This window comes from Cnephaeus nilssonii (assembly GCF_951640355.1).
Source record: "Cnephaeus nilssonii genome assembly, chromosome: 3".
Lineage (NCBI taxonomy): Eukaryota > Metazoa > Chordata > Mammalia > Chiroptera > Vespertilionidae > Cnephaeus > Cnephaeus nilssonii.
The window spans coordinates 50,230,552-50,256,786 of NC_137074.1; the positions used below are offsets into that span (position 1 = coordinate 50,230,552).

At 36.7% G+C, this 26,235-nt stretch overlaps 1 protein-coding gene across 4 annotated transcripts in view; it reads left to right on the top strand.

Annotated features, from left to right (window-relative positions):
• Nucleotides 1-1,077: 1,077 nt before the first annotated feature.
• Nucleotides 1,078-26,235, top strand: part of OPA1 (OPA1 mitochondrial dynamin like GTPase) — a 92,972-nt gene continuing 67,814 nt past the window's right edge. Inside the window, exons 1-7 of one of the 4 annotated variants that reach the window (XM_079766576.1) lie at nucleotides 1,078-1,284; nucleotides 9,226-9,544; nucleotides 10,685-10,781; nucleotides 13,080-13,187; nucleotides 13,687-13,740; nucleotides 14,772-14,839; nucleotides 22,658-22,768. In XM_079766576.1, the coding sequence (XP_079622702.1) occupies nucleotides 1,253-1,284; nucleotides 9,226-9,544; nucleotides 10,685-10,781; nucleotides 13,080-13,187; nucleotides 13,687-13,740; nucleotides 14,772-14,839; nucleotides 22,658-22,768 (789 nt within the window). In that variant the 5' untranslated portion in view covers nucleotides 1,078-1,252. The remainder of the gene's footprint in view (nucleotides 1,285-9,225; nucleotides 9,545-10,684; nucleotides 10,782-13,079; nucleotides 13,188-13,686; nucleotides 13,741-14,771; nucleotides 14,840-22,657; nucleotides 22,769-26,235) is intronic. The other 3 variants (XM_079766578.1, XM_079766577.1, XM_079766579.1) reach the window with 3 other exon arrangements.

Here is a 26,235-nt window from a genome sequence, read left to right on the forward strand (position 1 = left end):
CTTGAAGTGAAGCAGGGACACAGGGTACTTTAATTTTGGCTATGCGACCAACCGCCTTCATTACCTTTCATAGGTCATATTCCTTTAATGAATCCCAGTTTCCTCATAAAACCAAAATGATGAGTTGAAGAGGGTAAAAAAGGGGGTGGGGCGGGGTGGGGTTGGGTGATGGTTAAAGCCAGAGAACACTCTTAGGTTACTTAGAAAAAGAATGAAGACAGAAAGGGGAAGGGGGCCCAAGACCTCTGAGATCTGGGTCCCTCCAACATTGAGAGGTTAGGGAGGAGGAACCAGCAAGAGAGAGTGGGGAGAAAAAGGAGAATGTAATGTCCCGAAAACCAAGAAGGGCAGCTGACTCCGGAGAGGGCCGAGCACCCCACATTCTGAGCTGAATGCTGAGAGAGAGGTCAGCGACCACTGACAGCGTGGGATTGTTAGACATTGACACGAACCCTTTCAACAAATTGGTGAAATTAAAAACCAGACGAAAGCCGGTTCAAGACTGACTGGACAAAATCATTTCTGATGCCTTTATAAACTGCACAAGCTTATTCCAATCCCATAACTGGCCTACTTGACCTGAGCCCCTTTCAGACGAGACCTTCCGATCTGTCTGAGACTCCTCTTCCCGCCTCCCGGGGATTGTTCTAAAGATAGGAAAGTGCTTTGTAAACAAAGGCGCCGAACGAAAGACTGGGACACAGGAGCAGCCGTTGGTTTTTACTAGTCTATTATTGTCCTCATTTTGTACTCCGAAGAATTCTCCAGGCTCCCTCAATACCTAAATGTTCTCAAATTGGTACCAACCAGTGAGAATTTATCGATCCCGAGTCCAAGCCTCTCACCCTCGTCCGTACCAGCGCAAACACCCCGACTCCTCACTCACTCCCCAGCTCTAGTCTTCAAGCCGCAGGGCTCAGAATTCCAACCCGGAAACCAAGCCGGCGGAGCGGGTTGGGGGAGGGAAAGTAGATTTGCCTGGCCTCCGAGCGCATGCGCGAGTCCTGCCCGGACCGATTATGCTGCTCTCCCAGAAAGCGTGGGGAGGTTGTTTGCCTGACGGACTGAGTACGGGTGCCGGGCGGGCTCTCGCGGAAGTCCATGCGCCATTGGGAGGGCCGCAGTGGCTTCTCTGTGTCCTTGTTGCCCAGGGCCCTTTCCTGGGTTATTCCTGGAGCAGGAGCCAGACTGGGGCTGACACCCGGCTCCCGCCTGGCCGTCTCAGCGCCGGTGTGACCTCCTCGCTGGAGGGATGTGGCGTCTACGCCGGGCCGCCGTGGCCTGGTAAGTGCAGGCTGCGCCCTGGCCCCGTTATTTCTAGGGCCTCTGGAAACCGGGTTTGCCCCATCATACTAACAGATGTGCAGATAACTCTCAGTCCAGGGGGTTGGAGGATTCCGGGATGTTCTTGAGGGCCCGGAGGGACTGGAGCTCTCACTGGGCTTACCTAAACTGCCAGCGCCTGCACTGTCCTTGTCCCAGTTCCTGTGCCCCTCGAAGCTCTGGGCGCCTTGCAGCCTTGGCCTGTCTCGGTTGCCCCTGCCCTTTTCACCCTTCTGACCTCGCCGTCATCTCTGTCTCCGGTTGCTTCTTGTTTTTGCCCTCTCCCTCCCCGGTCTTTGGTTCTATCTGTGTGCCACCTTTTCCGCGTCTCTCTTAACTCTTTCTCTCCACGCCGGGCATACTTGCTCCCGCGGGTCCTCGCGCTCTTCTCCCGGATGGAGGGGACTCTGCCTCTTGCCCTAGTTCACTGAGCGAACGCGATTTGGGAGTCAAGTCTGCAGCAGTGACGCCTACGGTGGCAGAGATGGAGATTAGAGATACCCTCTTAAGAGCAGCCTTTTTCAAAGTTTAGGGAAGGAGTCTTGGTTTGGGATGCAAGGTGGGAAATGTGGCACCACCTTTCTAATCACACTGTTATGGTTGCCCTGGCCTGGTTTAATCCTGAGTAGCAAGTCATAGAGGACTTTTCATTTCTGTGGGTTACTATATGCACTTTAATGATATCTAAATGACTATCTTTACTTGTAGTTGTATTTTAATATCCTCAGATACCTTTAGAATTCACTCATTCTTGCAGGCATTTGATAAAAAGTAATATACTTTAAGCAAGGCTGAAAAAAACTTGGTTTTCCCGATTTAACTCAGTCTGTAAACACTTGTCTTGAATTTTTTTCAGAACGTTTAAAATAGTTTAGATAACTTATAGTATGTATAAAGAATAAAATCCATTTATTTTGTGAAGTTTATCTTGAGTTTAAATTCAGAACTGGATAGCATACAATAGTTATAGTTTTGTCAAATAGAATAGTTGAATAAATTATTTCTAATTCCATTAAATTCTAATTTCTGAGTAAATCCACAGTCCTCAATACTAAAGTTATTTACAGCCTTTTTATTTCTACTCAGTATTTACTGGAGAAACATCTAGTTTTCTTTAAATATTAGGAAAGACTGCAGAAAATAGCATGCTTTGCTGAAGCAATTAATATCTGTAGGAAAAACTTTAAAATTGAATTTAAAAACAAATTGATAACTGATATCTGTTTATTCAGTTGGATGCTGTTGGGCTAAATTAATTCTAAAGTTACTGTGGACTCCATAGATTTTGGATTAATAATGGCATCTTACGTTGATAACACAGTTTAGCTACCTGCAGAAGTAGAGATGGGAAAAGTCAAAACCCCAAGCTCTGGAATGTCTTTTGTTATGCAACATACAACATGCTTCCTCTGCATGTTATGAAGAAGTACATTTAATTTCCTATTCTTTAACAAATGGGAACAGAAACATTTTTTGAAACATTTATCTAAATATATGATGATGGACATGTAAGGAGATCAATGACCAACATTTATTTAGGTGCAATAAATATTGGTGTAAAATTGTTGAAAAAATAAATACATCTTGGGATCGTGTAGATGAGAGAGAACAGATGATTTCAGGGGTGAAAACCTTATGTTGGTTCATGTTTGATTTTTAGTTTGGCTGAATATGGAAGTCTGTTCAAAATCCTTCAGGACTGTAAAGGTATTGCTTTTTTTTTTTTTCCGATCATTCTTTGTTATTAATACAAACTGTCAGGACAATCCGATTTTTGTGTTTGTAGGTATCCTGTTTTTCCCTTCATAGAAGGAAGCTTTTAGGATTTTGGCCTAACTTAAAATTCTCAAGGCTTTGTCCAGGTGTGGGTCTTACCCCTTTCCCACTCTTTACCCTCCCACTCCTAACCCCCAGTCATCTGGTCTGACATTCAGTAGGCATTTCTGTTAAAAAGATTCTTTCTTCAGTTCTGGGAAATATGTCTTCTTTTATTTCTTTACTAGAGGCCCGGTGCACAAAATTCGTGCACGGGGAGGGGGGGTGTGTGTCCCTCAGCCCAGCCTGCACCCTCTCCAATCTGGACCTCTTGAGGGATGTCCAACTGCCCTTCCCTGCTGGCCATCTTGTGGTGGCCATCTTGTGTCTACATGGGGGCAGGATCTTTGACCACATGGGGCAGCCATCTTGTGTGTGGGAGTGATGGTCAATCTGCATATTACTCTTTTATTAGATAGGATAAGAGGCCTGGTGCACGGGTGGGGGCCAGCTGGTTTGCCCTGAAGGGTGTTCCTGATCAGGATGGGGGTTCCCTTGGGGCGTGGAGCGGCCTGGGCGAGGGGCCTGTGGTGCTTTGCAGGCCGGCCACGCCCCCCAGTGACCCAAGCAGAGGCCCTGGTATCTGGTTTTATTTATCTTCTACAATTGAAACTTTGTAGCCTGGAGCGGAGCCAAGCCTTCTGCTTGCTCTGTGGCAGCAGCCATTTCTGTTGGGACTTTTGTATCTTCTATAATTGAAACTTTGTAGCCTTAAGCAGAGGCCTGGGCTGGCCAGGGTGTGCAGAAAGCTTGGCTTCCTCCATTGCCGGGGGCAACCTTAGCCTTCTGCTCTTTCTAGCTCCTTGGCTGCCGCCATTTCTGTTTGGATATATGTATCTTTTATCATTGAAACGTTGTAGCCTTGAGTGGAGGCCTAGGCCGGCAAGGGCATGCGGAAAGTTTGGCTTCCTACATTGCCGGGAAAACCCAAGCCTCCCTCCTGCTCTCTGTGGCTGCAGCCATCTTGGTTGGGTTTATTTGCATATTTGTTCCTGATTGGCTGGTGGGCGTGGCTTGTGGGTGTAGCGGAGTGATGGTTAATTTGCATAGCACTCTTTTATTAGATAGGATTGTTTTCCTTTTATTTTTCCTATGTTTTTTTCTTTTCTTTTTTTTTTAGATATCTATTATGTGAATATTGTTTTTCTTTTTAGACATGTATTATATGGAAATTGTTCATGATTTCCAAAACATGATCTGTATCTATCATCTGTTGGAGAAATATGCATGTACTAAAATCTGTGTATATGCACACTTTAAATAAAATTATAAATTTACATTATAAATTGACTCTAATATAGTCTTGAAGGACAAGATACAAACAAAACAAAACAACCTGTATCTAGAAGCTTTGGTACTTTCTTCCTGAATCCCAGTAGATCATTTTGGGAATACCGGATTGCATTCCACACACACCCCATTTTGGATACCACTCCTCTGAATCACTTAACTTTTCTCTTATGGTTTCTATTCATTTCTTTATATTCGGGTTCCTTAAATCATTGTGTGGTGTTTCTGTTCTTTATTTTATGTTGGCCTTTACAGCTTTAATATTCATGAACTCCTTTTTAAAATTTATTGAACTCTTAAAAGATGTGTAATTCTGTAAATTTTGTATTATTCTCTAGTTGCTATTTTTAATACAACCTGCTTCTATTTTTTGTGTCTGCAGTATCTTTAAGAAGCCCCCTGAGAATATTATTAGAATTTTGTATCATCACTTTTTCTAAGATTAACAATGTTGTTTATCTTAGTCCTCATTTTAAGAGTTGCTGATTTTCTATAAGAGCCTAGTTATCTAATCATATTTAAACATGAAGGACTAATGATGTATATAGATGCCTGTGTGGGTTACCTGTGAATGAAAAGACTGATTTAGCAAACTGTTTTAGGTATATGATATGTCAGCGAGCAGGCTTCATTTTAGAGTCTTTAGGGAGTGGGCAGGCTATCTGATGTTGTTACAAATACTAGTATTGTTGGGGCCCACTCTGGAAATGGGAAAATCCCGACCCTCCCCTTTTATCCTTCCCTGCCCCGCCCCTCCCCCCCCCCCCCCCCCACACACACACTTTCATGAGTCTTAGCTCTTCCTTGCCAGATTGCTTAGTGTAGAGACAAGTATTGCTGTTAACACTCAGCTGCATTGGAATAGTGTGGAGGGTGACCCAAACCACCTTTCCCCAGTTGGTGCTTCAGTAAATCTCAATTTCTTCTCCTGTTTTCATTCTCTTATCAATATTTCAAAGGATGCTATTGAGAAAAAGTCTTGTGTGAGCAGTGATCTTTTAGATCACCCTTATGAATTAGAAGCTCTAGAAGTAATCTTTGAGGATGCCTTTTCGAGCACGAGGATTTTGCTTTGCATCAACTATCTCTTCCAGGGGACTAATTGAAAAACATTTTATATGTAGTTCCTGACTTGGACTACCATGCACTCTATTTTTACCCCCACCCATACCTATTTCTGCCACCATTGTGGAAGTAGGAATTTTAGGGGTTTGGAAATAAAGGATGGAGAAAGTACAGCAAGTTCTTGAATAAGAATTCAGCGTTGTTTCATTATAACATTGATGAGATGCCAGATGCTGTAGGAACTTAATTCTTGTTTAGTCTATGGTAAAACTGGTTTTATTATGCCTCATTTGGCTTCAGGGTGCAGAACCAGAACCTATCAATGACATTAAGTGAGGACTTACTATAAAATAAAAAAACATCTTAAGGATATGACTACTCAGTCCTGCAGTTCATCTGTTTTGGTTATATATTTGGATGAACTTTTTTCTAAAAACTGCAAATAATTTTTTTAGGGTTAAAGAGCTATTCATTCATACATTCATGGAGGTTAGTGCAATTAATGTTGACATTTATTGAGCACTTTTTCTGTGATCTTTGCTTGGTTCTTTCACATTTTTTAAAAATTTGCTACTTAATTATCCCAAAAACATATATTCATTAAGCAAAATTATTGAGTGTCTACTATTTGTGAGGCATTGGGCTAGGCTTAGAAATACAATGGTAAGCAAAACAGACCTTATGGAGATTGCAATTTAATGGTAGAGAAAATTATTAATTCAATAATTAGATAATATAAATTTCATAAGCACTGAAGAAAAATACAGGGAGCCAAGAACTGTAGCAGGGGGACTTGAATAAGAATGAAGTTCAGGGAAAGGGGGAATGGTTGACGAGAAACTAGTTCTAGTAGAAGTAACAGGAGTTAAGCAAATAGAAGAGTTTGTCCAAGAATAGTAGGAATTAAGGCCCTGATATGGGATGGAGTATGGCACTAGATGAAAACCTGTCTGGAGGTGAGAGGGAGAGAGATGGGCACCAGACCATGGAAGCCTTGATAGACTAGGAGTTTGGATTTTATTCTTAATGTGGGGGGGGGTGACAGTGGTCAGATTTATATTTCAGAAGAGTGTTCTGGTGGAGAGAACACCTTGGTACAGACCATTGTAGTCACTCATGTAAGGAATGATATTAGTGGAGATGGGAGAAGGGGGAGATTTGAGATCTGTGTTGAAGTAGAATTAACAGAACTTGAGGGTGAGGGAGGATTAAGAATGATCCCCAGGTTTGTGGCTTATGTAACTGGATAGGTGCTGCTTATGCCATTTTCTGATATAAGGATTACTAGAAGAAGATCAGGATTTAGTGGGGGTGGGAGGAGGAGGAGAGATAACAAGGTTTTGGATATCTTGAATTTGAGGTATTTTTTTATATCTAAGTAGAAATGTTGAGTAGGCAATTGGACAGCAGGATCTGGACGTTAATTATTAGTATTAGGCATAAATTTGAGGAACATGAGTATGTAGATGGTAATCAAGGAAATAGATGTGGAGAAGATTGCCTAGGAAGAATATATACAGTAAGAAGAGAAGTGGGTTTAGATCTTGACTTTAATAAACTACTAACATTTAAAAGGTATGGTAGTTGGGGAGGAGGCAAGTGAAAAGTAGTGACCAGTGAGGTAAGAGTAAAACTAGAGATTGCCAAGGAAGAGAGAATTCCTACAGTGAGGTGTCAACATTGTCAAATATTGTAAAGAGAATTAAAATGGGAATAGAAAAACCAAATGTCTAGTGGAAAGCTTTTGGCACACTCTATAAGAGCCATTTCACTGAAATGGTACAAATGAAAATCAGGTTGATTTGACTTTTAATGAGTAGGTAGAGAAATGAAATGGGGTCCTTTTTTCCCTTCCTTTAAGGCGAGAGAGACTTGACTTTTGATTCCTTAAAAGGCAGGAGAAAGAGAGTTTGAAATAAGGATTCTCTGGGAGGAGGAGTGCTTGCTGTAATCTCACAGGGGCTGTAGGGAGCGGGGGAGCTAGAGGATATAGTTGTAGCTGCAGTAGGTGGATAGCATGTTTCCTTCTGATGACTTTCCATTTTCTCAGTGCAGTAGGGGGCATGTCATCTACAGAGAGTTGGAGGAAGTATGGGGAGATGTGGGAGGCTAGAGGAGAGTGGAAAATGTCTGAGATAGTTCTAGCAGAGAGTAGAAGAATGTATTGACAAGAGAAATGAAATAAGACTGTCCGACAGTCTTGAGAGCCTAGGTGACATGTCTGTCCAGTAGGTGGGATATTCTTCAGTAGTGCTTCATTCCCCTGGTCAGACTGGGAGAAGAGCTATAACAAGGATCATCCAGGGTTTATATTTTGCCAGTTAAAACAAAAAGCCAGGTGGCAAGGGAGTTTGGAGTATTTGCACAAGATGTATTGACACTATGAATTAGGGGATTTAAGATGGGTAAGTGGGTAAGTAGATAATATAGAAACTAATAGGTAAGAAGATAGAAGTATCAGTAATTTGGTTGTTCCATAAGGTAAAAGTTGGTTGTAGTGAAAGGGAATCGTGGCCTGAGAATAAGATACTTGAATTAGTGATTACTGACTGCAACTCTCTGATATAGCTATTATTTCATTTAAATGGATTGAAAAACAGGCTTGGGTAAATTCATGATTTGCCTTTGATTGCCCAACTAGTAAGTAATGAAGCTGTGATTGGAACCAAAGTTTTATCTAATTCAAAAGAAAAGTGGATGTAGGAGTAGAGTTGAAAGAAATTTGAGTTAAATATGGAACCATGAACTATTCCCACAGTTGATTCATCTTTTGAGTTTTTTATATCTGTAAGTGGTAACTTTAGTTGCCCAGGTAAAACCTCATGGTTATTACTTACTCTTCTTTCCTCTTTGAGGGAACCCCTTTCACGTCCCGCGTGGTTCAGGGTTCAGGTTCAGGGTTCGGGTTCTGGAGAAGGCCGCACACAAATGAAAGAGACTAGAAAAGTATTAATTTGGGAATATTGGGGGCCAGGCAGGAGCCCACCTCTAGAGGGAGGACTATGCCTTGCTTTGGCCTTGCCATCCCTTTTATTCATGTTTGGGATACACCCATTGCCCTTAGGCAGGTAATTCCAGTAACAGACAAATTATCTTATCAGTTAGGATTTACATGATTATTTGGTGGGGAAGTTGCCTCAGTTACCATTGTCTTAATTAGATAGGGAGTGGTTGGCTCTGACCTTTCAGAGCTTCAAGGTTGACCAGCCTTCCAGGTTCCTTGTCCACACCTTTCTAATTGGTGAGACCATGATCAGTTTCCGGCACCTCTTACGTTTAGTCTGTCATTCTGGTATCTACCTTACCCTTTTCTTTCTCCCTGCTGCTACCTCACTTTAGTTTCTTCTTTCTTATATCTGGGCAACTAAAATATGACCATCCTTTCTCTTCACTTCTCATCTAACATTTACTTATCTGTCTTCTGATCTAACGTTGTGTCTTTGTTATTTCGGGCTGCTGTAAGAAATTGCCATACACTGGGTGGCTTAAGCACAGATATTTATTTCTCATAGTTCTGGAAGCTAAGAAGATCATGCCGCAGCAAATCTGGTATCTGGTGGGGGCCTGCTTCCTGGTTTAGAGATGGCCATCTTCTCAGTTTCCTCACTTGGTGTTTGGCCATATGTGCTTGTGTATGCGTGTGTTTTCCCTGTTGTATGTTGTTCTTTTTATCGCATTCCCTTTGCATTGTCACCCTGTCTGATCTTTCTCCCATACCCATTTTTCTTTCAGTGAAGTCTGCCAATCCTTAGTGAAACATAGCTCTGGAATAAAAGGAAGCCTGCCACTACAAAAAGTGCATCTGGTTTCACGGAGTATTTATCATTCACATCATCCTACTTCAAAGCTTCATAGAACCCAATTCAGGACATCATTTCATCAGTTTTCCTCTCTAACTAACCATCCTTTACGTAAATTGAAACTTTCTCCGATTAAATATGGCTACCAGCCCCACAGGAATTTTTGGCCAGCGAGATTAGCTGCAAGACTCTTAAAACTTCGGTATCTCGTACTGGGATCTGCTGTTGGGGGTGGTTATACAGCCAAAAAGGTGAGTTTAACATTCCTACTGCTTTTCCAATTACTCAGCATGATTATATTAAGGTTTTATAGCATAAGTAATTTTTCTTTAGTCCAAGAAAATATAATTGGATGTTTAAATATTTATTATGTCTCTACTATATGCTAGATTTTTATTGCTTGATTGATCTTAGAGATGGAGGGGGAGGGAGAGAGAGAGACAGACAGACAGACAGACAGACAGACATCGATGTGAGAAAGATACAACAGTTGGTTATTGGCTGCCTCTGCACAAGCCCTGACCAGGATCCAGCTGCAACCCAGGTATGTGACTGACTCAAAATCAATCCCATGACCTTCGGTGCACAGGAGGATGCTCCAACCAACAGTCACACCGCCAGGATTATGCTGGATTATTTCAGTGGTGTGTAGCAATAGGAAAATGCCTTCCAAATTTTAGTTATAAGTATTGGAGGTAAAAATGGCCCAGTGGAGCTCTGGCTGTGGTGGCTCAGTTGGTTGGAACGTAGTGCACCAAAGGAAGGGTTGCAGGTTCGATTCTCAGTCAGGGCAAATACCTAGGTTGCTGGTTGGATCCCAGGTCAGGGTGTGTATGGGAAGCAGCCAATGGATGTTTCTCTCTTATATCAATGTTTCCCTCCCTCTCTTTCTCTCAAATCATTTTTTAAAAAACCACATATCCTTGGGTGAGGATTAAAAAAAAAAAACTTAGTAGAAGAAACACTGTGCTGGGAGTGAGAACACTTGGTTTGATTTTCAGCTTTGCCATTTAGTGGCACAGATAGGAAACTTAGTGGTATATTTATGTAGCCAGTTCGTGGCTGGTACCAGAGACACCATGTCCTGACCCCTGGTGTGTCTTCCTTCTATTCCACAATGTTGTTTAAAGCCACATCATAAAATCTGTTTGAATGAGAATATATTTTGTATTTTTACATTTTTCTTTAGTTCAGAAAGAAAAGGAACATTTACATTGTTGTGTGCTTGCTTGCCGATTTGTTTTTAGAAGAGTTGAGGCCACTTTGTTGCTAGAACTTTTGAACATAATGTATCATTCTTAGTAGATTAGCATGTTTTCATTAAAATAGTGTTTCTTATATTTTTATATAGCATGCAGAGCATTTGATTGGCATTCTTTCTTATCTTTTAGACTTTTGATCAATGGAAAGATATGATACCAGACCTTAGTGACTATAAATGGATTGTGCCTGACATTATTTGGGAAATTGATGAGTATATCGATATAGGTTTGTATCATCAAATTTTTTTTGTCATATCTATAGGACAAAGAACTAGTAGTGTTGAGATAGTTTCCTAACTCTTGCGTTGAATGTGTAGTAGTTTTATTTTAATGATAAAAATAATAGAATAACAAAGAAAACATTTATGAGAAAAAGAAAAGTATCCACTAGTTCATCACTTTAACAAAGCTGCCATTGTCTTTATGGGGCATTCTCTTTTAATTGTACCAGTTCTGTGTATGTGGTTAATATTTTCGCTTCCTTTTTAAAAATTATAATCATAGTCAACATACACTTTGCTCTCTTATCTTTTACTACCTAACACATTTTGTTAGCATTTTCCATACTGCCAATCAGCCTTCTCTAACATCATTTTTTAATTTGTATGATACCCAGAACTGATGCACCATAACCCACTTAACTAGCTCTTTTTGATTGGATACCTTGGTTACCTCTATTTTTGGTAACCAGGTTCTTTGAAAGTCTGCCAGTGTCCAGAGTAATTTCTCACTATTGTCAGCCACTTTCCCCCTTCTAACAATAGGTAGGTGAACAAAAGTATATTTGATAGTTGTGATTGTCAGTAAGTCATGGTGATCTTTAAAAAAACATTTTGGATGAAATTATTTTTCTCAGTCTCTTTTTTAAAACTGTTTAATTTATTAGCTTAGGTGTACATGGGAGTGGAATTAATGTCTTACTACACTTATTCACACCACTTTCTTAAAGATAAAATTGTGCTGTGTTGACAAAGGTATTTGCAAAAAAGTACTCTTTCAAGTTATTTTTCTAACTCGAGGCCCGGTGCACAAAATTCGTGCATGGGGGGGGGGGCGTTTCCCCCTCAGCCCAGCCTGCACCCTCCCCAATCCAGGACCCCTCAGGAGATGTCCGACTGCCGGTTTAGGCCCGATCCCCGGGAATCGGGCCTAAACCGGCAGTCGGACATCCCTCTCACAATCCTGGACCGCTGGCTCCTAATCGCTTACCTGTCTGCCTGCCTGGTCACCCCTAACTTCCCCCTGCTGCCGGCCAGGTTGCCCCCAGCTGCCCCCTCCCTGCCGGTCTGGTCACTCCTAACTGCCCCGCCCTGCCAGTCTGGTCACCCTTACTGCCCCCCCTGCCGGCCTGGTTGTCCCCAACTGCCCCCCTCTGCCAGCCTGGTCGCCCCTAACTGCCCCCCCTGTCAGCCTGGTTGCCCCTCACAGCCCCCCCCCCCCCACTGGCCTGGTCGCCCCATGCAGCCTGCTTGTTCAGTTGTTTGGTCATCCCTCTCTAACCCCCCTGCCGGCCTGGTCGTATGCAGCCATCTTGTTGAGGGTATGATGGTCAATTTGCATTTTATCTCTTTATTATGTAGGATATTCGTGAGGATTGGTTTTTAACTCAGTACATTTGCCAATACCATGGTGTAGTGTCTGAGAACCTGGATTCTGAACCTAAACTAGACTTAAACCCTGCCTGCCCTACTTCTTTGCTATGTGCTTGGATCCAGTTACATAACCTTTGTACCCCAGTTCCTCATATATAAAATAGGGTTGCTGATAGCTATTTTGTGAAGTTGCTCTGAAGAGTAAGCAAGTTAATGCTTTTACAGTACTTAGAATAATGGTTGGCATATATTCTTATTTTGAGAATATTTATGTGTTTTGGTCTTCTCCAGAGAAAATGAGAAAAGCCCTTCCTAATTCAGAAGTCACTGTAAAGTTGTACCAGACTTGGACAAAATTGTTGAATGTTTTTAAACAAAAATAAATGCTTTAACCATTTTATAAATAAAGCCAACTCAAATAAAATAAAAGCTTCCCTGGACTCTTAATTATTTCCAGTTGGTAACGGACTATGAAAAGAGGGAGAGAAGTAATGGAAATTCTGTTCTTGAGCTTGAGCTGGAATGTGATCACGTTTTTTAGTTAGGCCAGGTACTGTAAGAGATGTCTTTCTCTTGTTTTCTTTGATTCTTTGCCTCTTTGCTTAGACTTCCTCCCAAAAAGTACTTCTGATTCCAATCTATTGTTAACATTGTTAATACAGTGTTTCTGTCTCAAGGCATTTAACTTATAAATTGAAGGTCTCCATCTAAGCCATTTGTTCGGTGAGTCTTTTATTTTAAATTTTATGGCTCGTGGAATATCATTAGAATAACACATTGTTTCAAATATATGTAGCAGCCTTCCTTGTAATAAGGAGAAAATGGGAGTTTAAATTTATATATCATGATATTTAAATTTTATTAATGTTTTAATAGTTAAATTACTACTTTGAAACTATGAATGAGGTTATTTGTGTGTGTGTCTCCTCCAGAGAAAATTAGAAAATCTCTCCCTGATTCAGAGGACCTTGCAAAGTTGGCTCCTGACTTTGACAAGATTGTTGAAAGCCTCAGCTTATTGAAGGACTTTTTCACCACAGGTAAGGAAAGCCCTGTGTTCGATTTCATTTAAAATGTTAGGAACCACAGAGGAAAAATAATTAGGTGTATTCACTTGTTTATTTCCATCTTTTAAATGAAAACATTTAGTACAAATGAAACAGTTTTTTTAAAACAAAAACCATAAACCATAAAGTTTTGTTGTGCAGTGATTTTAATTTTTTTTTAAGCCCAACAGAATGAAAGTTTGCAACAACTTAAGCTAGACCTTAGACAGTGAGGGAAAAAATATTACTTGTTCTTGACAAGTAGATGAGACTTCCTATGTGTTTGCTTTTCATAATGGATTAGAGTCAATTTGGTGATTTTAAAACAAATTTATTATGATGGACCATAATGAGTAGAATTTACTAAGGTTAATCCTGGTGTATTTGCCCAATTACTACCCTATCTTGATATCCAACCTGAGATCTCAGACATCTTTGCTTATTCCTGTTAAAATTTTACATTTCTATTTCCCTTTTTGCTGATTTTTCACAGGTCACAAATTGGTTAGTGAAATCATAGGAGCTTCTGACCTACTTCTCTTGTTAGGTGTGTAAACAGACATTTTTGCTGATCTTAACATGCCTTCTAAATGCTTCTAATAAACTACTTGCAAATAAAATTTCAGACCAAATTTATAATACTGCTTATGTTGAATTTCAAAACCCCAGAACTATATTGGGCAAATTCATTCTCCTTCAGGTCAAAATAATAAAATAATAATTTTGTAGTAAAACTAAAATTCCTAAATATGTATCTGTATTTTAAGATAAAAGCTATTAAAAAGAGAGTTTGCTTTACCAGAATATTTTCTTGAAATTGATCTGATTGTTTTTGATAATTGAAATGAAAAGTAATTTTAGTTTGTCTCATCTGTCCTGTCATAGGTGACATTTTAAATTTATTTTTTTACTGTATGTAATCTTTACATAATGGCATTGGTATATGGCTGAACTGTAAGTACACTCATGTACAGTACTTCTTATTAAAGACTGTCTTATTTTTTATTGTAATTTCCAGTGATATTTTTAAAAATAGGTTAAACACATGCTACAATTAAAAAAACATTTTTTTTATTGCATGGGTTACTAGTATGTTCCTTAAAATAAAAACAACTTTCCAAAAAAGGGATACTCTAAAATCCATTTACTATTTAAAAAAAATTTTTTTATTATTATTGACTGTGACAGCATGGATGGACCTGGAGAGTATTATGCTAAGCGAAATAAACCAGTTAGAGAAAGATAAATATCACATGATCTCACTTATATGTGGAATCTAATGAACAAAATAAACCAACAACAAAACGGGCCCAGAAACATGGATGCATAGAACAGAATTACAGATCTCAGAGGGGAAGGGTGCAGAGGGGATGGGAAGAGATTAACCAAAGAACATATATTTATATAGGCAAAGCCCATGGTCACAGACAATAGTGTGGGAAAGGCCTGGGGTGGGGCAGGGGCTGTGTGGAGGGGGGCAAAGGAGGGGAAAATGGGGACATCTTAACTAAACATAATTTGTAATTTAGATTATTGACATCATTGGAGAATTTAAAGGACTGTGTATTTATCTTGAAGGTTCATCTGGAGAAACCACATTTAGAGCAACAGATCATGGACCTGAAAGTGACAAGCATTATAGAAAGGTAAGTATAAAAGAGAATTCTTCATCTAGGTAGTCTTGTAAGATTTTTTTAAAAGGTTTTAACTTACCTGCAAGACTTGAAAATGGTAACATTTGAGGAGCAAATATAAAACACTGTACTAGAGTATTATTACTAACCTTGGTACAAAGTGCAAGGTACATACAGCAGTTTTAGAAAAGTAATTGGAGAAGCTATTTCTTCCACATATGTTCTGTGAAATATTAGTTTCAACCTAACAAAAGATTTTGTTGTTAAACGTGAGTGGGAGAAGTGGATATAAATAAAATGAGAAACAAGCAGGCTTTTTTTCTTTTCCCTTGATTTCTCTGCTCTTAATGCACTCCTGTGCTTTGTGCAGCTCCAGATGTCTGAGTGTACAGGGATTTTCAGGTTTATTTAGCAGCAGAACCCTTTCCCATGAAATATCTTCTAGGGAACAATGTGTGCTTTTTTGTGTTTTTTTTGTTGTTGTTAATCCTCACCTGCGGATATTTTTCCATTGATTTTTAGAGAGAGTGAAAAGGAGAGGGAGGAACAGAAAGAGAAACATTGATGTGAGAGAGGCACATCGATTGGTTGCCTCCTGCACAACCTGGGCCGGGGGGTTCGAGTCTGCAACCCAGGTACACCCCTTGACCGGAAATGAACCTGTGGGACCCTTCAGTATGCAGGCTGACACTCTGTCCACTGAATCAAACCAGCTAGGGCTAGGGACCAATGTTTTATGTCATACACTTAGGGGAAATATTAAGGTAGTAGGAAGCGAGTTTTAGTAGGGAATCAATTCTGTTACATTGATAGCCAATAAAATTATGTATGTATGGGGTTATTTAGGGTTTGTCGATTTCAAAACATATATTAACAAAATCCATGTGAAAGTTTTAGAGAATTGCTTACGTAGAATAACATACATTTCTTTGTATTTATATGCGTATGTTAACCTTACATTTTCTTAGGTTTTTTTTTTTAATATTTTGGAATTGGTAAGATAACTCATTCCTTGGCTATTAAAAAATGTATGTCTAGGCAGATACATATCTGGAAAAAATACTCTATGAACACTTTAAAATTAAATATGGACTATGTAGCTTTTTACTGAAGGTTATGGTTTTAATACATTGAAAAATAAATTATTTTATGTTTGAGAAGCAGGAAGAAAATTTCTAGGTTTCTATCACTCTCCCTTTCCTTTAACGTTGAACTTTTTACATAATATTCCAAGTTTAAATTATATTTCAAAATGTTGTTTTTTTTCTTTTGCCTTATAACTTGATCTTTTGGAGAAAATATTTGAAATACCTGAGTGTGTGTGTGCACCCATGGGTGCGTATTTGCCTTTTAACTTGATCTTTTTGATAACCCTTTTCATTGGCTTTATTATAATCAAGAGATACCCTTGACTATTCATGCTACTGGGGAGAAAAAAATTGAATAGAAACTAGCCAATTATGCGCAGCTTATTTTGAGCCAAGGCCTTGGCCCTTAATACAGGTAGACCTACTGTACAGAGAGGAGCTAATCTAATTTGGGAGAAGGAACCTCTGATATGGTAGTATGTTTTTGAGTGACAAGATTTCTTGTTGCCTAGGTTAGTTAGTGGATACCTGCATCTCTGCTTTTCTCTGATGTAGCCTAGGATTGTTTTGGTGAATGAGAAACCTGCTCTAGGGCCTGACTCAGATAATTCCCTTAAAATCCTACTAAGGTGATAAATGAATAATCAATAAAAAATCAGGATCTCTTAATTTATGGTGATGATCTTGCCCACTCAAAAACTCAGCAGTTATTTTCAGCTGTTGTAAATACTAAATCTGGCGTTGGAATTAAGCTGCTTTACTAAATAAAATGTAGCAAATGCTATTGTAAAAATTACAGAAAATGCATTTTCAACCTCTAATAGTGGTTTTAATTCTATTAATATGCAACATTATGGTTTTAAGGCTTGACTGTTACTTGTGATACTTGAGAATAATGAACTATTCAGACAAGGTGTAGAAAAACTGATTTTAAGAGATCTGGCTACAAATCGATGATTTAAGGTAATGAAGGAGAGACCTTAGCTTAGACCAGGGCCTTTTTAGAAATTACTCTAAAACATCAAGTTTGAAAATTTGGTCAATGATTAAAGGTGGTAGGATAGCATAGAGTTTAGCTGATACCTTTTTTAATTGGTTTGGTCTGGTGTCTGAGAGCTCCAGATTTAAAATGGTATTCAGAGTTTGGCCATAGTTTAATATCTAAGTTTCTGGCTAGACTTCTACTAGAAATGTAGAAGAAAATGTGCACCAGATTTTTTAAAATAATAGTAATAAATTGAAAACATTTCTATAACTTAAACTAAAAAAAAGATTTGTGCTTTCTAATAGGAGAAACATCTGGAGAAATGCTGGCAAGTAGAGGAACAGTTAGGACCTTTCAAAGTCAACTGACAAGAAAGTGACAGGGAGTTGAGGGAACACAGCTGTCAGATTGTTTGACTTGAGTCAGACAGAATGAACAACATGAAGTGATTACCTGTAGTTCCCAGTCTGGGGTCACTAGACTTTAGGTGTTCTGGAAAGTTGTAATGGAGGTCTTCAAAAAGTCGACAGAAAGCATATCTTTGCACATAACAATGTATGGGCTAACTAGACATCAAGTTTCTTTGATTTTGCCTGGATTTATTTCCATTCAGTTTGTGGACAGTAGTTATTTATGTTATGTTGATGAAAAGTGCTGATATGTATCTTTGATAAATAAATAAAATAGAAAATACTGAAACCACTTTTCAATAAATGCTTTTTGTTAATCAAAAATTTTAAAACTTGTGTCCTTTTTAAAATATTAGAAAGAGCCCTTGGAGTGAACTGAATAATATTTTTGAGACTTGGAGACTTTAGAACTACCTGAAAAAAAAATAGAAATTAGAATGGTGAGCCTGTTTGAGTGAGTTAATTTATCTGTAGATTTTTGTATATTGCTCATAATACATTATGGGTGATAAGACTACTTAGTGTGTCTACTTTTTAGATTCAGTAAGATTGTTGTGTTCTAGTGAAAATATGCTACAGGAGACATGTTAGTATCTGTGGTTTTGTTCTATCATGTTTCTGATTGGTCATACACATATTGTAGAAATAAGGAATATGGTCATTCTGAAGGTTATAAACACAATTATAATTTATAGAAAATATTTAGAAGACATTTTAAAAGTCTAAATCATGAAAAGTGGTATTACTGTTTTAAGTATAATTATTAAACAGTAATACATTACTACTTTTCCTTTCCATATGTTACTTTATTTCTTATTTATGTGGCTTATGTTGTACCTCCGAGCTGAAATAGCTCCTTCCTTTCCTCTGGCTAATTACTCATCATTAAAGCCCAGTTCAGTTGTCTCATTCATTAAGGACTCTGTAATCATTTTAGTTCCATTAATTATACATTTAACATTTAGACCACTTGTCATATATAACACTATTTTGGTTTGCATTCTTACTATTGATGGAATATTTCTACCACAGAATCTCACCGAGAATAGTGCTGAGCTCTTAGCAAAATCAGTTGATTGATTTAAACTCAGTAGAAGAAAGACTAATTTAAAGTAATAAATTTGATGCCAACAAGAATGGGCCTAAAGATTTTATATAATATGTCTTTTTGCTGATTACCTGTGAATTTCTCTTGGCCTTCAATATTTGGCAGCTATAGAGGAAAACAGGAATGTTAGGTAGTACATGTAGTACTAAATTGTAACAAAGCAGTGTTGCTTAAGTACTACTTACATTTCTGGGATTCCTTATGTAACAAACGTGATAATAAAATGAAATTCTCACAACCAGCACCATCAAGTAACTACAAAGTTAGGAAACTTGCAACTTATGTTTGGTTAAATGGTAATGATGATGATGATGACTATAATCGTTGTTCTCTTATCTTTTAGTACATAAGTAAATAGCACATTTACATTATTTGATTAATTTTCCTCCCTTTTCTTAATCTCTGTGGAGTCTGTTCTGGGGATTGGGGAAAATAGGTTGTAGGATTGATGTGTAGTTTATCTACAGAATAGGCATTTTTTAGGAAACCAATTGGGATTTTATGCTGGGAACTTTGTGTGCAGTATTAGGTAAAAGTAGGTTGTAATTTGATTCATTTAAGCAACAGATGTATCAAGTCTTACTCTAGGTGCTAGCTTGAACACATGCAACGTGGCAGACATTATTCTAGATGCTAGGTATAAAAACAAATAGGGAAGGGGCCCTATTTGGCAATACATTTTTAAATAAAAATATAGTATTTTAAATGTACTCACATATGAATGACTTATAATTTCAAGATTATTTAAAACTTTCTATCAAACTCATCTACTTTTAGGTTTTTGCAGCATTTTCAGTTCATACTTTGGTTTCTGGAGTTATCACTGATTTTCTTGATCTGACATAATTTTTAAAAAAACAGAACACTATACATGAAATAAGAGACTGTGAGAACTATAGTGTCAAATTGACATAGCTAGGTGTTTAGAGAGTATATCACCTATAGTTGTTTACACTAATTTTATTAATATTTATAACTATATTTTATATCTAATATGTATCAGTTAAAAATAGGTGCTATTTCTTGAGAGAAAAATGTCTGAGCTAGGGAAAATATTTATTGAAAAAATGTGTTTTGTCCATTGAAAGAGTGTGTCTTGCACAGTGGATACACACATTTCTTGCCCTTCCTATTCCACATGGCCTTAACTTAGAAGCTGTATACCCTATGACTTGGTATTTAGGGTGAGATTTAGTGCCTTAAATTGGATAAGGGTAACATTAGTCCTGTAGCATAGTGTAAATAGCTTTTTCTATGTCTAATTCTTGTTTTTTCCTACTTTTCTCAGGAGGTAACAGTTAATTTCAACTATATTCACATAACAGTGCTTCCTTCAGTAACAAACTTGGAAGGAAAGTGAAGTGTCACTAGGAGGGTGTTTCCTTGTAATATAATAGAAATTAGAGCACTTACCATACAATTTATATATAAATATAAACAATAAAATAAGGAAGGATGTTTAAGCTACAAATAAAAAAGAATTGTGTGCCTGATAGACCAGCAGTTAAGAAATGTGAAATATTTTATCACTGCTTTGGTATTGTATAAATTAGAATACTGGTTGGTATGTTAGTTAAAGTACAGATACACTACTGTATAAGCCAACATGGGAATTCCCTTCTTTAAAAGAAAATTGTTTTGAGAAATCTAAATACTTGGATGATTAGAAGAAGTAACTACAATAAATGACTAAATGACATTTTAAAAATAAGTTGAATTTGGAATAAAATAAGTTGGATCTTTCTGCTTGATGAAAAGCAATGATACAAAACATTGAAAACATGCCTTAAAAAATTATGGGAATGATGAGGGTAGTGGTTTTGTCTTTCTTTGCCACTTATCAATGACCATAAAGTATTTATTTAAAAGATATATCTTTGTAGATAAGGTTTTTATAAAAATATTTTATATTAAATTTGGAAACAAATGTTGACATTTCAGTTATGTTATCACTTTTATTTTTTCTTCTCATACAGAAATATCAACTAGTTTCATCCTTTGACTTATAGTATAAGTCAGCTAGTGCCATTATTATTGGCAATGACGATAGCCTTATGTATTAAAACTAAGAATCAAACAAAATAAAAAGCCCCTAAATTATATGCTAATAGTTTCCCTTAATTTAAAATGTTATTTTGTTTATATTTACTTTTTTTTTCTAACTTTATTTTTTGTCTTTTTATTGAGGTATAATTAACATATACAATTATATTAATTTCAGGTGGCCAACACAAAGATTCTATATAAGAATAAATTATAAAATGACCACCACAATAAATCTAGTTTTAACAGCCATCACCATACATAGTTAAATTTTTTATTGTTGCTTTATTACTATAACTATTACTTTTTATTTTTTAATATTTTTATTGATTTCAGGGAAGAAGGGAGGGGGAGAGAGCGATAGAAACATCAATGATGAGAGGAAATCTTTGATCTGCTGCCTCCTGCATGGTCCCCACTGGGGATCAAGCCTGCAACCAACCAGGGCATGTGCTCCCAACCTGGATTCAAATCGTGACCTCCAGGTTCACAGGTCACCACTCAACCACTGAGCCATACTGGCTGGGTTATTTTTTATTTTTTTAAATTTATTTTTATTGTTGAAAGTACTACAGTTGTCCTCCTTTTTTCCCCATTGACCCCTTCTGGCCTGCACCAGTTGCCTACCCATTTTCTTTCCTGAAAAACTTTTTTATTTCTATAAGTCTTTGGAGTATATGAGTAAACTGAATTATAAAGTCTCTGGATGAGTCTACTAATTAAAATTTGAATGTATTTCATTTTAAGAGACTTTCTAATTGCATTAGATAAAATATTTTGATAGTTATTTTAAAAAGCCCTGAAGCTATATGAAACTCCTAATTTAGACTTTAATGAGCATTAGTTTCTCTCACTCCTTTTATTTTTATAATCTGGTAAATATCCAGCCAGAACACTATTCATATGCAAATCCCTGATCTCATTCATTGGAAGTTAGTCTTTTTAGGGTTTATAGTTGAGAAAATATTAGACTTGTAACATTGTCAACTCTTAGTTTGTCTTTTCTCCAACATTTCTCAAGATCAGTTATCTAATAGGATAAATTAAAAATGGTATACAGAAAATGACATGTATTTTTAGTGCCATGCCACATATGAATATATTGTGATAAAAAGCTACACCAGATTAACATTTCAAGATTATTACATGGAATGAATTTTAAACATAAAAATGGTGATTTTTTTATACATAGGGCCAAACTGAGTTTGTTTCATTTTAAATTTTTATAATTATTTTATTATCTTCATATCTCAATTGTGTTCTTTTATAGTGCTTTTGCTTTAGTAATTGATATGTACTCTATATTCTCAGAGGCTATTTTTATTTAATGTTAAAACAGCTCATAAAAAGTGAAAATTTAATCAAATTACTTATTTGATGTGTAAAGTTAAAAGTGTCTAAAACATTATTTTTTAATTTGCAAAAAGAAAAAAGTGCTAAATTTTAATCAAGTAAGTTTGTGTGTAGGCATGCAGAATATATGAATTAATGTAAAATCTTGATTAACTTGATGCTCAGAAATTCAAATTAATATTTTTGAGGGGCTATAATGTTTAATTGAAGACATCAGATACAGTATGAAGAAAAAACATTTACTTAAAAATAATAATGTAATAAGTAAATAAACAATTATGTATCCTCTGTTCAGTCCTATGAGAATTGTATTTGAGAATTAAGAGATTTAGACCTATAAGGTCAACACTTGTTTAAGAACTGTTTCATTTTTCCTCTCGTATGGATCAAGTCTAGAGTATACACTATTTCATATTGGCAATCCAAAAATAAGTGTTGAGGCATTTGTTTTCTTGAGTTTTCTATTACTAAGAAATTTAGTTAATTTCCAAATTAACAGCACCACCTTCCTTGAGCATTCCGGTTAATCTGGGTTTTACTGTAGATTGATATTATGCATCTGGTTCATTTTATTCAGCAGTCACTTACTGCATTTTCCTTTTCACTTTTTAAACTATGCTGTTTTATATTTCTGAGACATCTAATTTTACTGAGGGGAAAAATGGAAATGTGGTACAGAGCCCAATTATATAGCGGCTCTAAAGGTACATAAATGTTTCCATTTTTTTTGTTATATGCTTTCCATTCCTCCCTAACTTACATTTGTTCCTTTCTTGTGCCCTTTGGTTTAACATTGTTCTCCTCCCCAATTTTCCTCTTTTCCTCATTGTAAACTCATGGCAGGGTCTGCTTGGTGAGCTCATTCTCTTACAACAGCAAATTCAAGAACATGAAGAGGAAGCACGCAGAGCTGCTGGCCAATATAGCACGAGCTATGCCCAACAGAAGCGCAAGGTGATGGATGGTTTAAGGGGGCTACTGATGTGTTCAGATTAATCAGCCATTTCTACCGAGATCATGTCACCTTAATCTATTCATGGACTCCAATTATGAGAAATAATTTTTGACAAAGTAAAACTATGAAAGATACATAATACAAATATGTAACTTTCCTGGAGAGGGTAAACATACCCAACATACATATTTTCTAAAAATTATATTAACTGTGAGGGTCCTTGGATTAGTATTTAGGGAAGAATAATGAATTATGGTTTACTTGGTTCAGTTATTTAGTCATCCTAAATTCTTAGCTAACTTGTCTACTTAATTGTTCTCCAAGTTTTTATACTAAAATGAAAAGGATTACTATGAATGACCATGTTCAATTATTTAAAGATTGAAATGTATTTGTTTTAGGTGAAATGGATCAGCAGAGAATGGCTTTATTTTTTATAGAAGAAAACAATTTTGATTTAACTTTTGGGCATATTCTTTTTTTGGGGTGGTGTTAACCCTCACCAAAGGTTGTTACTTTTTTCAATGATTCTTAGAATGGAAATACAGGAGGGAGTGGGAGAGAGGAAGAGAGAAACAGCAATGTGAGAGACATGCATCAATTGGTTGCCTCCTGCATGCACCCAACTGGGGCCCTGGCCCCTTTGGTGGGAAGGCCAATGCTCTAACCCCTGAGCAACACCAGCCAGGGCAGCATAGTTATTCTTATTCAGGTTGATAAACTCATGGTATAAAGTTTATCCACATTCATCAATAAAGTCAACATAAGTAAGTTTTACCTTGGGCCACTGAAAGAACATTAGAAATCAAATCTAATTCTATTCTCTAAAGAGCAAATTTTAATAAAATTCAGTGTAAGTCTATACAAATATTTAGTTATAGGTACAATCAAGAAGTCCTTAAAAATACGCTTTTGGCTGTTAGATGATCCCACAATGTAGATCCCAAAGTTAATGTTCTAAAAAGACTTTCAAGTCAAAATAAATGAATGTAATGATTTAAAGTTATATTCTGATGAAATCAGCTAGTTGTCATATATCAGAAAAGTTTTAAAGTTATGTACAAATCTTAGGAAGAAAGATATAGTCATGCATATAATGAGCTTCCTGTAGATTCTGGTATTGGAATCAACCAATATTGTAATGATTTAGTGCAATGCTTCTGCTGACTAACCTTGTCTCATGTTGGTGGTTAAACACTTAAGAGCACTTATCACAGTTTCATTTATTTTTTCAGTGTCACTTCCTGGCTTTTCTCAATTCCATGGCTGTGGAATCAACTACTGTATGTGTTTAGCATTTAGTGAATGGATAACATAGGTAGATAATAGAAAGTAAATTATTCTTCTGCTTCGTTAAATTAAAGCATGTATGTTACCAAAGAAACACTTAGGCTATTTTTTTAATATCTGTAATTCTTACAACAAAGAAAAATTATTTTTTAAAAAAGAAAGACTTATTTTAAATGGTGCTTTAGCATTCTCTGTTCTGTATGCTGTTGAGAGTGCCATTTAAATATTCTAACAAATTGAATGCTAAGGCTGATCCTTAGCTTTGTTACAGAAGGAAGGGGAAGGAGTTATTCCATTCTGGTACATTGTTTAGAAATATGAATATAGTTCTAGTTAAAAGTTATTCTTAAATGTTCATAATGGTAAAATAACTTGAAATGAGTCCTGTAGATCTACCATTTTCAGATTTTAAGATATGGTTTAAGGTGTTTGTTTGTTTTAAGGGCTATTAGTACTGAATATTGATTATTTTCTACATTGCCAAAGGTTAATGCTCATTTGAGGCCTACTTGCCATTTTTCAGGCTTAGTGATGTTCCATTTCAAATATTTATTGGTTTATCCAATAACTTCTATGCCTCACTTTCCTTGTTTGTGAAATAGTGACTGATAGGACTGTACCTTCTTCTGTTTTATTACGTTGCACAGTGGATCACCAAACCGAGGCTGTTCCTGCCCACTGTGACGTTACCTTGGGTAAAAGTACATGGGACTCTAAAACCATTCACATTCTTCTATAGTAAGAGCATTCTTCATCATTCCCCCTACTTTCCTGAAAAATAGTTTCTTTACTGTATCTTCCCTACTTTTCCCTTATAGTTAATACACATGACTTTTCAGAGATTCACCATAATGATCAAAATCCTAATTCATAAGATTTCTGCCCATCCAGGCATTTGATGTTTACTTGAGGTACAAAACCACAGCTTTTTGTGGCTTTTTAATAATTCTTTCATCCTTACCTTCTTGAAAATATAAGTAAGGCTTCATTTTTTATATCATGCTAGTAGTAGCAGCTATAAAATTTCCCTTGTATCTCCTGAGCAAAGGAGCTCATGCAGGGACAGTACATTAAAACTGCCTTTGGTAGTTTTGCCTCCTATGAATATGTACACATACAAAGATGTTTTTGAGGCTTTCATATATGTGTTTTGGTATTTCAGAATGGCCACAATGGCTTAGTAGGGAAAAATACTTTAAAAATTTTTAAATCAGGCTTGGTTTTGTGAGGAGCTAGTAAAGGTTTTTGTCTTTCAGCTTTAGCTTGTTTCTGCGGAGGATTCCGCTCTTTCTCCATCAGTTTCACAGCCCTGGAATTGTAGAAAAGCCCTGGTTTCAAGACCATTGATACCCATTTCTGTCAGGGTGAGTCCTAAATTAACTTCATAATACAAACTGAATATATTCAACGGGACAAGAACTTATTCTTGTCATAGGAGTTGAATTTTTATCAATAAAGTTCATCAAAATAAAATATATCCAAATTGCTAGTTAAGACCTTAAATAAGCAACAGATTAAAAAATAGCATATGCTAGTCTCTTAAGAAAATATGTATAAGTATCTTCTCATGAATACTTATTTACCTTGTTTCCTAGAAAACATTAGGTGTAATTCTTGACTCCACCATCACTTGTCTTATAATAAAACATTAATTTTGATGTTTCAGTAAGTTAAGCAGATAGAAGGTAAAATGGTGCATGAGTTATTCCTAACAATCATGCCAGAGGGCAAAAGATAAATCTACATACTCCTAAAAATATGAATTTATAAAAATCTTAACAGTCATGATACTAAATACTGTTAGCATAAAGATTGTGTTTGTAATATTCTAATAACCTTATATCATTTTAACTTTTTGTATACCCTTTTTATTTTACCTAATTACTAAGATAACCTTTTAAGCCTTTGGCTTATAATAAACAGTATAACTTTTTGGTGTAATTGTATTGGTTTCTTAATTATTGCCCCATTGTGTAATGTTGAATTTTCTATTTAATTTAGGATATATTGCATGAAACCATTAAATATTCACATTCAAACTAAAACAGTTTATACTAATACTGTTTATACATTTCATACTAATTTAGCTGCAGTTGGATGAATATTTAATGGAACCAAAATAAATCAAAGTACCTTTTAAAATGAATTGGAAATTTAATCTGCATAAAAAAAGTTT